Genomic DNA, 15,508 nt, shown 5'->3' with positions numbered 1-15,508 from the left:
TCGCCCCCAATGTCTCTATTGTTTGTTTAGTTTATTAAGATTGACATTTAAGGCTTATAAAGACCTCACTCCTTTCATATTTTTCTTTCATATGTACCTGTTGCATTAGTAGAAAGGGAACATGCTCAATGATCGTTGTTCGGAATATTATTGGTGAATCTTCTGAATATTGACTTATGGATAATCTATATTAATGTCTTCAGGAGATATTAAAAATATAGGTAATATTTTATTATGACGTAGAACTCCTAAAATTATACAAATACATATTTTTGTAATATTTCATGAACAATTATAAAAATATAAAGTATTAATATATATATATATATATATATATATATATATATATTACCGTGAGTGTCTTCTCGAAAAAAATCTTATTGTACAAAAAAAAATTAATTCCATCTTTTTATCAAATAATAATTATTTAATATAATAGTCGAGATATCACAATATACATTTTAAAAATATGTACAATTAAATAATTTTTATACAAACAATTGAATTGGTTTAAAAATAATAATTACATAAATCCAAATGTACAACTTTTAAATAATTTTACAATAATTTAAAATAAATAAATTTAAAGTTTGAAAACAATTTTAAATAAAATTCGAGATGTGAAATATAAATTTAAGAAAACTTAAACTTATTAAAAATATTTAATTAGAAAATCAGTTTTAATAAAATATAAACAGGCTATTTTAATACACGAAGGAGACTATTTCATAAGAATTATTTTATTATATTTTAATATAAAACACTCGCGTCGATTTTAATAAAAATATCAATTTTAGTATTTTATTTTTATAATATCCATGTAAAATTGAATTTCATTTTAAATTGGAAAGGGATAAAATGTATACATTAAAAAAATGGAATTTGATTAAATTGAGACAAAATATAAATATATGTTCAAATTGAGATTTAGAAGATGATATCTAATGTGAAGGTGACACATGAAACTGTCACATCACACTATCAATATCATACACAACGTCATAAACACGTGAAAATTTTTTACTTTTTTAAAATAAAAAATAAAAAATTTAAAAAACTAAAAACTGACAAGTAAGATCCCTTTAATGATGATAGTATAGTACTAACAATCATCTTATGCATCAAATTTCTCAAATAAAAACCAAATGAAATGCATAAAAAAATGATAATTAATTTTATTACATCATATTTTAATATTTTTTATTTATTTTAATTGATACTTCAAATTATTATATATTTTTTAAAATATGTAAAATTCATTAATTTCTATACAAGTATTTGAATTGGTTTAAAAATAATAATTATATAAATTCAAATGTAATTTTTTGTTAAACAATTTTAGATAAATTTATAACACTTTAAAATAAATAAATTTAAAATTTGGAAACAATTTTAAATAAAACTCAATGTAAATATATAAATTAAAATAAACTTAATATTATTAAAAATATGTAATAAAAATATTAATATGAATAAAAATATTAATTTTAATAAAAATAAATTTATAATATTTATATAAAAAATTAAATTTGTTCTAATTTGAAAAGGACGAAATTGTTAAATTAAAAAAAAAAGATTAAATTGAGATAAAAGAGTGGGATTAAATCTATTACATATTAAGAAAAGAAGATACCATCAAAATTATTACATTATCCATATTCTTTTATTGACACGTGTCGTAAAAATTAATTTTTCCGTCATTTTAAAATTCTGATATAAAAGGACCTAGGTTCAAATCCTACAAAAATCATTTTATTTTTACTTTTTCATTTATTTATGATTTCAACTATAATATTAATTATAAGTAATATTATTATTTATAATACTTTTATAAGTATTAATATTAGAATTTTTATGAATATTATTTATAGTGATAATAGTAAAATTATAACCACTATTATATATTATTAATATTATTAATAGTAAAGTTATTACTGTTATTATTAATATTAATATATAATATATTAATTTTTTTATTATATATTATTGATATGAGAAAAGAAGTATTAGAAATATTATTATTATTATCATTATTATTATTAAGAATAATAATTATTATTATCATTAATAAGAACTATAATTATTATATTATTATTATAATTACTACCATGTCTAATTTAAAAAATTGATATTTTAAAAATATTATATTATTAATCCCATAATTATTATTTTTAATATTATTTTTATTATCTATAATTGTTATTATTATTATTATTATCATTATTATTATATATTATAACTATTTTATTTTAATATTATTACTATTATTAATTATCACTATTATTAATAATAATAGTTATTATTATTATCGTTAATAAGAATTATAACTAATAACTATAATTATTATATTATTATTATTATCATATTTCAAAAATATTATATTATTAACCACTATAATAATAATAATAATTATTATTATTATTATTAATATTACTTTTATCGTTCGTAATTATTATTATTATTATTAAAATATAATTGTTTTTATTATCCATAAGAAATATAATTATTATAATATTTACTATTATTATTTCTATTATTTCTATTATTATGGTTAGTTTCATATTTTATTTTCACTTATTAGGTAAGAATAATGTTTCAATTACTTGCCATTTTTATTTGTTTTGTTATTTATTTATCTTTACATCTAAATAATTATTTTAATTCAAACAAAGAGTTACATAAATTAATAAAATAATAAAACTAAAAAATATTTTTTTTATTATAATTAATTATTTAAATTTAAAATATAATAATTAATTGGTTAAAATTGAAAAAATAAAAGAGGGATATCAAAGATGTTTATCTCTTTATATATGTAGTTATATTATTATTATTATTATTAGCGTAAACACAGGCGCTATATGCATTTTTTAGATATGCGTGATATTATATTATTAGATGATAATATTGTAATATTATTAAGTTAATATATAAACTAAAATATATAGATGAAATAATAACCATTGATAGATAAAGAAGAAAAAAAGAAACAATGATAGCCGATTTTATAAAAAAATTGTAAAAGTAACGGTTATTTTTTAAAAATTTAATAAATTATTATATTTGAAGGATAAAATTGGTATTTTATAATGTTGACACAAAAAGGATAATCCACTTTATTATTGTTATAGATTATTATTATTATTATTATTATTATTATTATTATTATTATTATTATTATTATTATTATTATTATTATTATCACTACGCGATATTGTTGTAATGATATTATTATTATTATTATTATCAGTATTATTATGGTTAGACATTTTATTTTTATTTATTACGAGATCATATCTCAATTACTTACATTTTTTATTTGTTTTATTGTTTATTTTATCTCTATATTAGTAAAATTATAAAACTGACAACTAAATTTTTATTATGAATCATTATTTAAATTTAACAAATTATAATTAACAGGATAAAATTGTAAAATAGGAAAAGAATACAAAAAAATGTGTATCTTTTATATATTTAGTTGTTGTATTGTTATTATTATTAATATAATAGTATTATAATTATTATAGTTAGAAACACATTTTAATTTTATTTACTATAAGATTATATTTAAATTAGTTGTCATTTTTATTTGTTTTGTTATTGATGTATATCTTTATATATAATTATAGATTATATTATCGTTAAAATTAACCTTAATATAACATTGACATTAATATTTATAACATAAACATTATTATTATTATTATCATTAGTTTGTATTATTGGTATCATTATTATTTTTATTATTATTATTACTATTCATAGTGGTGTTATTAATATAAGTTTTTTTTTAATTATAAAAGCGTTGTTATACTAAATAATTTTGCTAAATAGATTTTTAATCTTTTAAAGTTTTTAAAATTTCTAATAATATTATTATTATTATTATTAATGGTTAAATAAATATAATAACAATTATATTATTATTTTTCAAAGATTTGAAATAAAACAAAAAACAAAAAGAAACGTGTACACGCTCGGGTCTAGGGATGGCAACAAGATGGGGTAAAGACGGGTTTCACTATCCCATACCCATCCCCATAAAAAACATCCATCCTTATACCCGAGGTATCAAACTTTTGTCTCATTCTCATCCCCATCCCCATCCCCATCCCCATCCTCATCCCCATCCCCACAGGGTAACGGGTATATACTTGTACCCATACCCATACCAGTTTTCTTACTGTTTTAATATTAATTAATTAATTTTTTATAAAATAATAAAAAATGAGGACATAGGAAACATAATATTATTAAATATTCCATATTAAGAGGAGGGTTGTTTCTCCGATATAAATATTTATAAAAAAATTATGTTATAATTGTATATATTTCAAATTAGAAAACCAAATAAAATTTCATAAGAATCAAAACTTATGTTAAATTTGCAAACATAATGAATTGTAGCTGATAAAATTTAATTTGTTTAAAAAAATATAAAAGAAAACAGATATTCATATTAAAATATGTTAAATGTATCTTTACTTCAATTTTACTTTTTAAATTACAATGAATCTCTTCTTTATATACTAGTAAAAGTTATAATAAAGCACTTGACCCAAATAATGTAAAAAACAAATATTAAACTAATAATAATAAAGTGTTAAAATTTATTTATACAATTATAGTGACAAAATCAAAGTATGATAATGAGTTAAAAAATATAAGATAATTATATAAAATATATCAAAGTAGTATTTTACATTATGAAAATAAAAATATTAAAAAATTATCAAATGTGCGTCTTAGAAACAATTTGAGAGACCATTGAATGAAATCACACGGAGGAAAACAACTACATAATCAAGGTATGTTAAAATGAAAAATACTTTTGAGATCTAAGAAAACTTTTTAAATATCAACATAACTAATGGTTTAGAAATAACGAAAATTATTTTAGCGAAACAAAATATTTCTTCAAATGAAATAATAATAGAGTAAAAATGATAATTTTTTTATATTACTTAGTATTTTGACAGGTATAAGGGCCGGGACAACTATATAATCAAGGGTATGTTAAAATGAAAAATACTTTAGAGATCTAAGAAAACTTTTTAAATATCAACATAACTAATGATTTAGAAATAACGAAAATTATTTTAGCGAAACAAAATATTTCTTCAAATGAAATAATAATAGAGTAAAAATGATAATTTTTTTTTATATTAAGTAGTATTTTGACGAGTATGAGGACGGGACAAATATGTACATCCCCATATCCATACCATACCCGGTCAATGTTGGGATTCCTCGTCAAAACTGGTACGGGCGCGAGTTTATTTATCATTCCTACTTGGGTCACAAACTATTATAATAATTATTTCGTAAAATCAATTAACTGCACTATATTTGATATCAATTTTATTTATTATACTTAAAACTGAAATTATTATTACATCATTTAGATTTAGTACTTACTACTTCGTTACTTTAATAACAACAGTTACAACAATATAACATAATTGTCATGATATTTCATTACATAATATTTTACTATTTAATATACAAAATAAAAAACATACAACTTGTGAGTACGCACGAGTCAGTCTCATAGTTGTTACAAAAAAGAAATACAGGGGGGGTCAAATTGAAACGTAGACAATGACATCTTGCATGAGAGTGACATATGGCACTCTCATATCAAAATGTCTCGGTCATGTAGCAATGTGTTAGATGTTAGTTTGACACGTAACAATAATATTTTATAACTCTGAATTTTTTTCATTAAAATAAAGCATTATTTTGATTTGATTTAAATAAACTTCTAAGCCATTTAAAATTGATCGAACGGGGATTGCTACCTACACTTTTTAAATCTTTAATATTTAATATGTTAATTTATCCATGAAACTAAAGATAGCTTTCATGTTTGTAAATTAATAGCATTCGCGTGTAATCACAATAAAATATTTACCAATATATAAACGCATCAGAATTATTGTAGTCCAAAATTGGCGAATTTTGAGTGGAACAATTTAATACCTACTAATTTTAAAGTTATAAAAAACACTTATCCTTTTATTTTCAAAACTTATTTACATTACATCATAATTGGATATTAGGATTAATTATGTTTTTAATCCTCAAACTTTGATCCAATTAAAATTCATCCATGTCTAAAATTTCGATACATTTTAATTCTTAAATTTAGAAAATCGATGAATATAATTCTTTTAACCCAATTATGTTAATTTTTTTGACTGTCAAACGCTCTTCATATTAGTATTAAATTTTTTTACACTATTTGACACATTCTTAGTTCAATATCTACATTCTTGATTCAATATCTATTAAAAATATGTTCGATACCTAAAAAAAATTAATATATTTGAATTAAAAGAATTATATTCATTCATTTTTAAAATTTAGAATCCAAGATATATTAAAATTTCAAACAGAAGCAAATTTTAATTTTAGATCAAAGTTTAGAGACTAAATAAGTACTTCACCCTTGCAGATTAATTTGAAATTTTAGAAGATCCAATTCCTTTGACACAACAATCATCAAAGTGCATAAATCATTAACCAATCAAACCTAGACAATTGTTCACAGGTATACATTTTCGCTGCTCCCAAGTGCTGCCTCAACTCTCATGAAACCCCAGACTGTAAATGAAAACTAGCTCCACTTCCCAATTAAAAGAATAATTACACAATACTAATCAACCAAAGAATAGCAACTAAATATTTCAAGAAAAACCCTTTCCCAAAATTGAAAAAAATAAATATTTCCTTTGTACACACGTTTAAATTTAAATAAACCCCCCGACTTTTTGTAAATTAAAATATCCATTTACACACAACGTAAACAAACCTTGACTATCTGTATTGATTGAAGTAAGAATTGTACACGGGGAAGGCATTCAGAAAATTAACAACGAGCTCCGACGGCAAAACCAGTCCTCGTATGAGCACATGATGGTACTGGCCTATCAGGGATGATAATACCATTTGTTCATCAATGTCCATTAATTGACCTGTATTCGGATCATGATAACAGATTAAAAATAAGATAATACCGTGCCCAGCCAGAGCGGATATATTCGGGTTGGTTCAGGGTGATACCCATGGGTATAGCGATATTTCCCCATGAGATTTGTGAACCTAATTTCTGAGAACGATATTCATGAATAAAATGTTCTTGACCACTGGTGATGAAACCGCCTAAAAACTCTAGATTAATTATAATGATGCAATGACCAACTTAGAAGTTTCCTTTTTATGTGGGCGATGCAAGTTTAATAATAAGGAGATTAAGCACATATTCTCATATGCATATACAGAAAAAGGATTACCTATTTCCAGCTCCAGTTCCTGGTCTTCATCGTCCCCCTCTTCAATAGCTGAACCATTTTCCAATGCCTCAGCAGCTTTAGCATACCTTTTAAGAAATTCTTCTTCTGTTTCTTCATATTCCTCGGTCCCAGAGTCCTATTGAAACAAACAAACAAACCAACCAAAAAGAGAAAATGAGGAAGAGAACATGTTAATCACATGAGGGAAAAAAGAGATGCATATTGATATGCTATGAAGTACAAATAATACTAAAAAAATAAGAAATATGAGGAGTGCTAGCAACGTACTATCCTATATTAGGAAAACTTTTATTGAAAACTACAAAATCTTGTGAGGTTCATTAAATATGGAGTGACCCACACAATTTTGTGCTTTCTACAAATTTTAAATACCAAGAGTGTGATGAAAAACGTATGTTAGATAATGTATTGCTAGCATTTTCTCGTGTGAAAGCACTCCAAACATCAACCTCATCATAATCATCATTGTCAGTGTCATCATCCTCATCCTCATCCTCCTCATTGTCACTGTCATCTTCAGCATCATCGGATCCATGTTCATCTTTCCCATCACGTGCTTCTTTCAATCTTATGGATACCTCCAACAATGAAGTAAAGCAACTCTGAATTTCATCACCTGACTTCCCTTGTTTGAGAAGTTGCTCAATCAATCGGGCCAATGTCATCACTAAATTTCACCAAGAAAGAAATTAACAAAACTTTGTTAAAAAAACAGTTTCAACTTTTTGACTTTGTTTCTTTGACTGTTAGAACTTATAACTCAGATAAACAGTAACCTTAAACAATATATTCAATAATGAGTAAAAAGCACAAGTACAATCAAGAACCATGCAGGTTTTCGCGTGATTAGTAAGATTTCGCTTTACAACTACCACCACTTCGAGTTCCAGCACAAACAATAGAATGGCATTGTGCTATATTGCTTAAAACAATCTTAGAAGGTAAATAATGAATAAAGCATGTAATAATATAGACAATTAAATAAATAAATAGGCCAGATAGACAATTACTTAGAAACAGGAAAACAAAATATTATTTAAATTAAGTAATGATTGAAAGGAACTATTTACCAGTTAACTTCATCTCAGATTCAGCCGTCAGACCAGGCTCAGAAGATGTGTTGCATATATGGGACAGAGCAGAAGCCCATATTCTGATGCCTCCACGTTTACCCTTTTCTAGGATACTTTCTACAATATCAGGATAACACAAATAACATGAAGATATCGCAAGCAATAAGGGCTTCCAAATAGCACCGGTCGTGCTTTGAACCTCTATGAGCCTAGAGATGGTTGCTTGACTAAAAGCAACAGCTAATGACTGTCTTACACCTTCTGTTTCAGGTGAGTAGGTTGGACAATGTAGTAATATATGGACACATGAACAAGCTCGAAAAGTTGCAGAAGGATATTGCTTAATTGCCTCGCTGATGAAAGCTCCAATGCCTTCTATAATTGAACGTTCAGGAACAGGTGGAGCTGGAGGGGGTGGCATATCTTTTACAACAAAGTTGTTCAGCCTATATCTACGATCTATATTTACAATTTCCTTAATCACCTCAAAAATTGATAAATCCTCTGATTCCTCCCATGCATGCCACTCCGCAATCATTTCAGCCCAAACTGACACCAGCTCTGATACTTTGAGCTCTTGAATCATGTGATTTCCATCAACAGATAGCAACACAGACTGTAGCAAAGTTGACAAATTTTCTATGCATGATGAGGGGGGAGCTTGCTGGTCTTGTTGATCCTTGTCAAATTCAGGAAAAGGTGAAAAAACTTTTAAAAAGACAATACATATTAAAAGGGTTAAATATTGTAAACAATACAATATTCATTTTGTCACTAATAATAATAATTGTCGTTTTAAATTCAATCCAGCAGTTGTGGAAATGTGTCAAATGTAGTCCTTATCCTTCACAAAACATCTCCCCTTTCAGATTACTCATTTGGGGAAATAAGGAAACATAACACTGTCATGACTGAGGAACCAAAATAAACAATTTATTTTGAGGAACAAAATGCATTCTCGTGACTAAAAACATATTTAATCACATTTTAATGTAATGCAAAAGACATAAGGAAAGTAAATTATTATCTGATAGACAAACCATAAAGCAAGGAGCGGGACCGATCAGCACAAGTGTATAAGAATATATATACTCCAAAGAATAATAGTAATAAAAAATTCTTAGAAGAGGTGCGTCAGACAGATTATCATTGTTATCACCGAAAACATTTGAGACGAAAAGAAAAAAATACAATGTCACAAGATAGATCATCACAAATCAGAGTTTCATCAAGCACATTCAAATTCTCTTTTTCTCTTTCCCTTGGGCACATAAAGTAAAGAAAATCAAAGTTCAATTTAAAAGGAACTCAAGCTAACCAGTGTGCATAGAGGGGCAAGCCAAGCCTGCTGCAAGAGTGCAGCAAAAGCTCTAGCAATGGTCACGTGATCCGCAGTCCATTTATCACGAGACTCATCCGAATCAGATTCTTCAGGCCTCGAATTTTCCCAAGTCTGACCCATAACTGCCAGAGCACCAATTGCACTTTCAACCACCTATTGTACATACATAAACACATAAAAAGTAGCACATGTATAGCCTAACAACTCAAAATCAAAGCAAGAAAAGAATATGCCCCCCTCAAACAAAGCAACTAAGGAAAAAAAAACTCAGCATATCAAGGCAAACACGTCACTGTACACACAAAAAATGTATTCAATGTTATCCTGGAAGAAAATATTATATTGGGTAAAACAGATCAAGGCACGAGTGGCTATATAGAAACAATCTACAGCATACAAACAGGAGAAAGGTTTCAATTATGCACATAACAGTGTAAGCAGGTCTTCAATTTCATCCAACTCAAATCATTAACCTTCCAATCCTGAAAACCATGTGGATTCTTGTGAAGAAATTTCAACAAACATTCAAACATCCAGATTTAATGTTATTATGTATTAGAATTGTCTGGTAAAGCAAATAGAAGTGATTTTTTAACCAATAAATACGTAAGAAAGATCAACATACTTGAGGCCAAGGCTCCGCATTGACAGTTAACCATTTTGAGACTGAACCCACTATTGAGGAGACAATATGTGGAATATGGACCGCAACTTTTTCATCTCCAGCTTCCATAATAGAACTGAGAAGCTGAAATAAGATGGAACACTCGCTCTCGCTCTCAATCTCATCCTTTGCAATGCTACCGACTATTACTTGGAGAAGGGGTAGAAAGTCAGGGGGCATGTAGTCATTCTGAAAAAGAAGACAGGAACAGAAAACAATGAGAGAAAAGTGTAAGAACAAAACAAATCAGGGAACTAAATGCTCACATCAAGTAGTGTGGAAATTGCCCCAGCAGCAGAAACCCGCACTGGATAGCAAGAAGGTTCCTGCCTATCCGGCATGACCAATGCCATAAGCAACTGAGAATATACATCAGTACACATCTCCTGAAAACAGACAAACCAACTTGGGATCAACTATGTCTTGAAAGTAATTTGTCATTACAGTAACATGAAAGCATAATGATAAGCAATTTGAATCTAATGCTTCTTTGAGTCATGAAAGATTAATTGACATTTTGTCTTACTTCTGGCAGACAGGAGCCTAGTTCTCCAAGTATCCAATTTGCACTGGCAACAAGGTATGGTATGGACACAGCTACAGTGTACAGAGGTAAAATCCGTGTTCGTACAAGGGTTGTTACAAATTCAGGTTCTTGCTCCCTCAAAAACTGTAAAATTATAGAATTTAAAACTACTTTTTGTAAATTATCATAGAAAAAATGATAAATAGTTGAACAAAAGAAGAAATGTCCTCACATCTTGCAGGCCACCATATGCCATAAGAACACCAAAGTAACTGCCATAGACGTAACAAGAAAATGTACAAAAAGTCATAAAGAAAGGAAATTAACCTATTATAGAGTAAGGATATCTACACAACAAATAAACTTGCCCTCTTTAATCAAGATTAAAGTTCTATTGAAAAAAGAAGCGAAAGGCATTATAAAAACAAAAAATGTACATAGCATTTGTATAAATTCATGATAGCTGCAAACACAATTCTTTAGTCTCATGTTTGACTAAATTGACTTGATTTGTGAAAATAACTTTTTATTTGGCATCTTTTTGAGGGTTCTTTTGAAAGCAATTATTTCTTCAACAGAGGTGCATCAAACAAGAACCAAGTTCAGCTATATCCTTTCGAGACTGATTCAAAATGAAAGCACATACATACTCATACTGCTAATTATATTATAGCAATGTCAATAGAATAGACTTCCAAAAACACACTACAAATTAACAGAGTATTTATTAATATAGATGAGGTCATCGATCTTACAAATATAATTTGAATTTACTTAATTGGGGAAACATGCATAAAACTCACTTATTCAGTATTTTCTGAGACAAATCGGAAGCAGAAGGAATGGGAAACTTGGACAAAAATGGAAGCACCAATAACTCTCCCATAGAGCGGCGTTGATTGCTTTTTTTGTTCTTTTGACCTTTTTTACGCTTGGATGAAGCTGATAAACTGTCAGTGGCAGTCTCCATTGGTGGACCCTGCAGACATTAATGACAAAAATGAACAATGGTAATAACTAAGCCATAGATTAATCAATCTTTGTTGAGCAGTAACCTTTGACATCGAAATAACACCAAGTAAGTTTACTGCACTTTTTCTGGCTGTGAATAAATCCTCTCTCCATCCACAAATTTCATCCTAATATAAGTTCAGGTCAGATATATCTAAACATTAAGGAAAAAAAAAGAGAAACAAAGATCAATTCTCATACTATATCTGAAGGAAGATTCTTCCGTATATACTCATCTGGGTCTTCTTCCCACTCTGACATGTCCTACTCATCAACATTTCCATAAGCAATTAATAAGAAAAAATATATAATAAGCAGTTTTTGACTGATTTATTCCACTTAAGCAAAAACACTATCCATGTTACTTTTGTTTAAATAAATTCTGACCTTCTCATTCAATACTAATGCTGGAAATATTGCAGATTCCAATAGAGTTGTAAAATGTGGAGAAACTAAACGCCATCCCTGCATAAAATTACATGGAAGCCCATCAAAGATGAGTATTTTGAAGAATATGGTCACTAAAAAATTCACGTTTTTTAGCATTCTAACAATTGAAACAAGAAAAAATAAAGCATAAAACCACCTACCGGCCCCGTCTCTAATATATTTGAAATTACATCAAAACCTAGGGACATAAGCCTCTCAGACAGGAAAGGAAGTCGCTGCAAGAGGAACATAACAGTTCAAATTTTGGAATGCCCAATACGAGGAACTATAACAATAAATATCAAGGTAAGACAAGTCCAGAATCAAGTTAAAGATAAATAAAGACTTTGAAGCAGTTTGGAAAATAAATCCAATGCTGAGAATACAACGGTTTCAGGAACAGCACTGTTAAGTATTTTAGAATTCTGGCCAACGAAGAGCTAAATTATAAATCATAACCATGTTCAGACCAACTAACTAGTCATTAAGCACGAGAAATAATGAAAATATCTTACACTCGTATTTTTGCTAAACTTGACTATGTTTAAAACACAGTTAATAATTTCTGGCATCAACCTGAAAATGAGGAGCATATGATTCAATATACAATAGCAAAAAAACTTATATTCAATTTAAAAACACTTTATGAACCACATTACTTATCAGAATGCTTCCTGTGCCGGGTGACAAGGGCAGAGAAAATAAGCAGACTTCTCTTTCCGGTCTTCAATCTGGTCAAATATTCATCCTCTTGATTGACTGCACCATCAAAGCTCAGAGAACTCAAAATGCTCATTAGGTCCCGACAAAATGAAGGTAACAGAGGAGCCAATGTTGATGGCATGTAGGACTTCATCTACAAATAAAAATGTCATGTAAAAAGAAAAGGAAACATCAATTTAAAAGGGATATAAAGTAGCAGTAGAATAACAGAATAAAGCATGTTAAGTACAGGTAAAAAATTAAGTCTGAATCTTGGACAAAATAAAAACTGGTAAAACAGAAAATAATGTGCAACACTTTCTGAAATTTTCCTTTTCACTGAAAGAACCAAATTCTCTTGAACAAATTCACTGCAACACTATCTCTCTTACACACTTCAATTTTCATTATAAATAAGAGACATGAAGACCTACAGCAAGAACTTTTCATCCAAAATTTTGTCAGAATATAGTATAATATAATGTGCTTTCAACAAAACTACACCCCAATACTAACAATAGTCAAATTGAGATAAATTACCACAGGACGCCACAAATTCCACTTGAAGCTGACAAGTCAAAAACTCAGCATCTAAGTCCAACTTTTAGAAGTGCAGTACACTTATCAGACTTTAATAGCAAAGTTACACAACAAGTGTACAGGCATCACAATCAATATTGAAGCTGAAGAATGCCATTTAGATAATAACATCCTTTAAAAGTTTTAGCTCCACCATGATTGAATATTTTCACATTAATGCAGAAAATAACTAATGTGTAGACTTTTGTATGTCTATACTTACTGCAAAATGTAGGCATTTGCATATAGTGAGAAGAACTTTCTCAGTTTCTTTTTCTGCTCTGGCATGGGTTGCTAAAGCCTGATCCAAGCATCATTAAATCACTCAGAAGTGAAACTCGTGCCAAAAGGATAGAAACACAAATAAGAAGAAGACAACACCTTTTCAACAAATTGATGGAAAACAGCAAGCAAAGGCACAAGAACTTCTTTAGATATAAGCTCCAACTGTGGCGGTACTGGCTCCTTAGCTACTTTAGGATTCAAAAATACTGCAAGATGAAGAAGTGAATCTAACATGAGACGAAGCAACCAAAAGTCCACCAATTATCTTCTACATTTAATGGTTAAAAGTTTGTATTTCCATAAGTCATTCAACATGCATCACATTACATACAAAGTTATACAAAAACAAAAGAGAGCTAAAGTGTTATTATAGAAAGAAGTACAATCCTAGAGTTCAGAATGTGGCTAACCAGGACACAAATGCACATGAGAAAAAAAAAATCTTTCTAACAATAAAGACATGTTAAAAATAAAATGTTTCAGAGAACAAAACTGGCAAAGATTCCGAATGAACTTAAGACCACATAAACCAGGGCAAAAAATCAATAAAGAAGCACATGTAAATTCGTAGAATGCAAGACACAAGTCGGTGACAAGTTCTTTTCCATCCTTTACACATCAACTCAACCAGTAGAAAGAAATTTGAAACAAGTTATCAATAAACGGCATTCCTTTCATACAGAATAACAATACGACAAATTACAACAAATAACAGAAAATTCAAATACTCATAATAACCACATACTTTAAAATTTGAATACCTGGAAAGGTCTAATAAGAGCATGGAGAACAATAAGTGCATTTACAGTATTCCATTTAGTGTTTGAACCGTTGATAAGATGACTATTCTGAATAGCAGCCTGCAAATTAGGCACAAGCTCGGGCCACAAATTATGCTTAACAAAATCAGCTGCCACAATGGGACGGAACTGCAGCCACAGAATCACTCATCAGTAAAATATGTATGTATATACATAAAGTACCCACACACACATATACAGGTAATATAAACAGAACACATTTCAAAAGCAGTAAAGAGCGAAAATGACTATAGTCATACCACTTCAACTAGAATCTTGAGAACGGATAACTCGACTTGAAGCAACACCTGCATCAGCTGTTCCTTAAACTCCTTGCTCACGTTCGAAGGCTTTTCGCCGGAGCTACTGACGTTACGTCGAGTGAGATTCTTGAGGTAGGTAGCAGCGGCAATTTTCTGGCCTTGATTTCCTGCTCCTGTTAGCAAAAACACGAAACGAGAACCATCACGATTGCTTTGTCTCCAGAAAGAGTAGTTGAATAGGGAAATGAAATTAATACCAGTGGAGAGGGTGAGGAGGTGGAAAGGGAATTGCGGATTGACGGAGAGGCGGTCGAGCAAGTCGGTGGCGGCGCGGACGGCGTCGGCGTCGGGGCTGAGGGTGCTGTTGAGCAAGTGAGCGATCTGAGTAAGGTCCTCCGCCATGGTCAATGCAGCTGAGGGGCCTTCGCAGTTGTTGAACGGAAACCCTAGTTTTGCGCACCAGCTCTTGCATATTGGCGGGAATGTGTCTACTTTTTATACGGCAGATTCCGCCT

At 28.8% G+C, this 15,508-nt stretch overlaps 1 protein-coding gene across 1 annotated transcript; it reads right to left on the bottom strand.

Moving 5' to 3' along the window:
* Window positions 1–6,491: 6,491 nt before the first annotated feature.
* Window positions 6,492–15,506, bottom strand: LOC114178022 (importin beta-like SAD2). The gene is given in 21 exon segments (XM_028063696.1): window positions 6,492–6,980; window positions 7,299–7,434; window positions 7,769–7,986; window positions 8,390–9,071; window positions 9,711–9,887; window positions 10,360–10,587; window positions 10,665–10,784; window positions 10,925–11,068; window positions 11,157–11,196; window positions 11,728–11,903; window positions 11,980–12,063; window positions 12,137–12,199; window positions 12,323–12,400; window positions 12,526–12,600; window positions 12,880–12,940; window positions 13,024–13,220; window positions 13,869–13,946; window positions 14,027–14,136; window positions 14,676–14,859; window positions 14,991–15,166; window positions 15,251–15,506. Coding segments are annotated over 21 exon segments (3,330 nt in total). The 5' UTR covers window positions 15,396–15,506; the 3' UTR covers window positions 6,492–6,822.
* Between the last annotated feature and the right edge of the window lie 2 nt (window positions 15,507–15,508).

Source organism: Vigna unguiculata, chromosome 3 (assembly GCF_004118075.2).
Source record: "Vigna unguiculata cultivar IT97K-499-35 chromosome 3, ASM411807v1, whole genome shotgun sequence".
Lineage (NCBI taxonomy): Eukaryota > Viridiplantae > Streptophyta > Magnoliopsida > Fabales > Fabaceae > Vigna > Vigna unguiculata.
The sequence above is the reverse complement of the archived record's forward strand: the minus strand, read 5'-3'. Positions and strand labels throughout refer to the sequence as shown.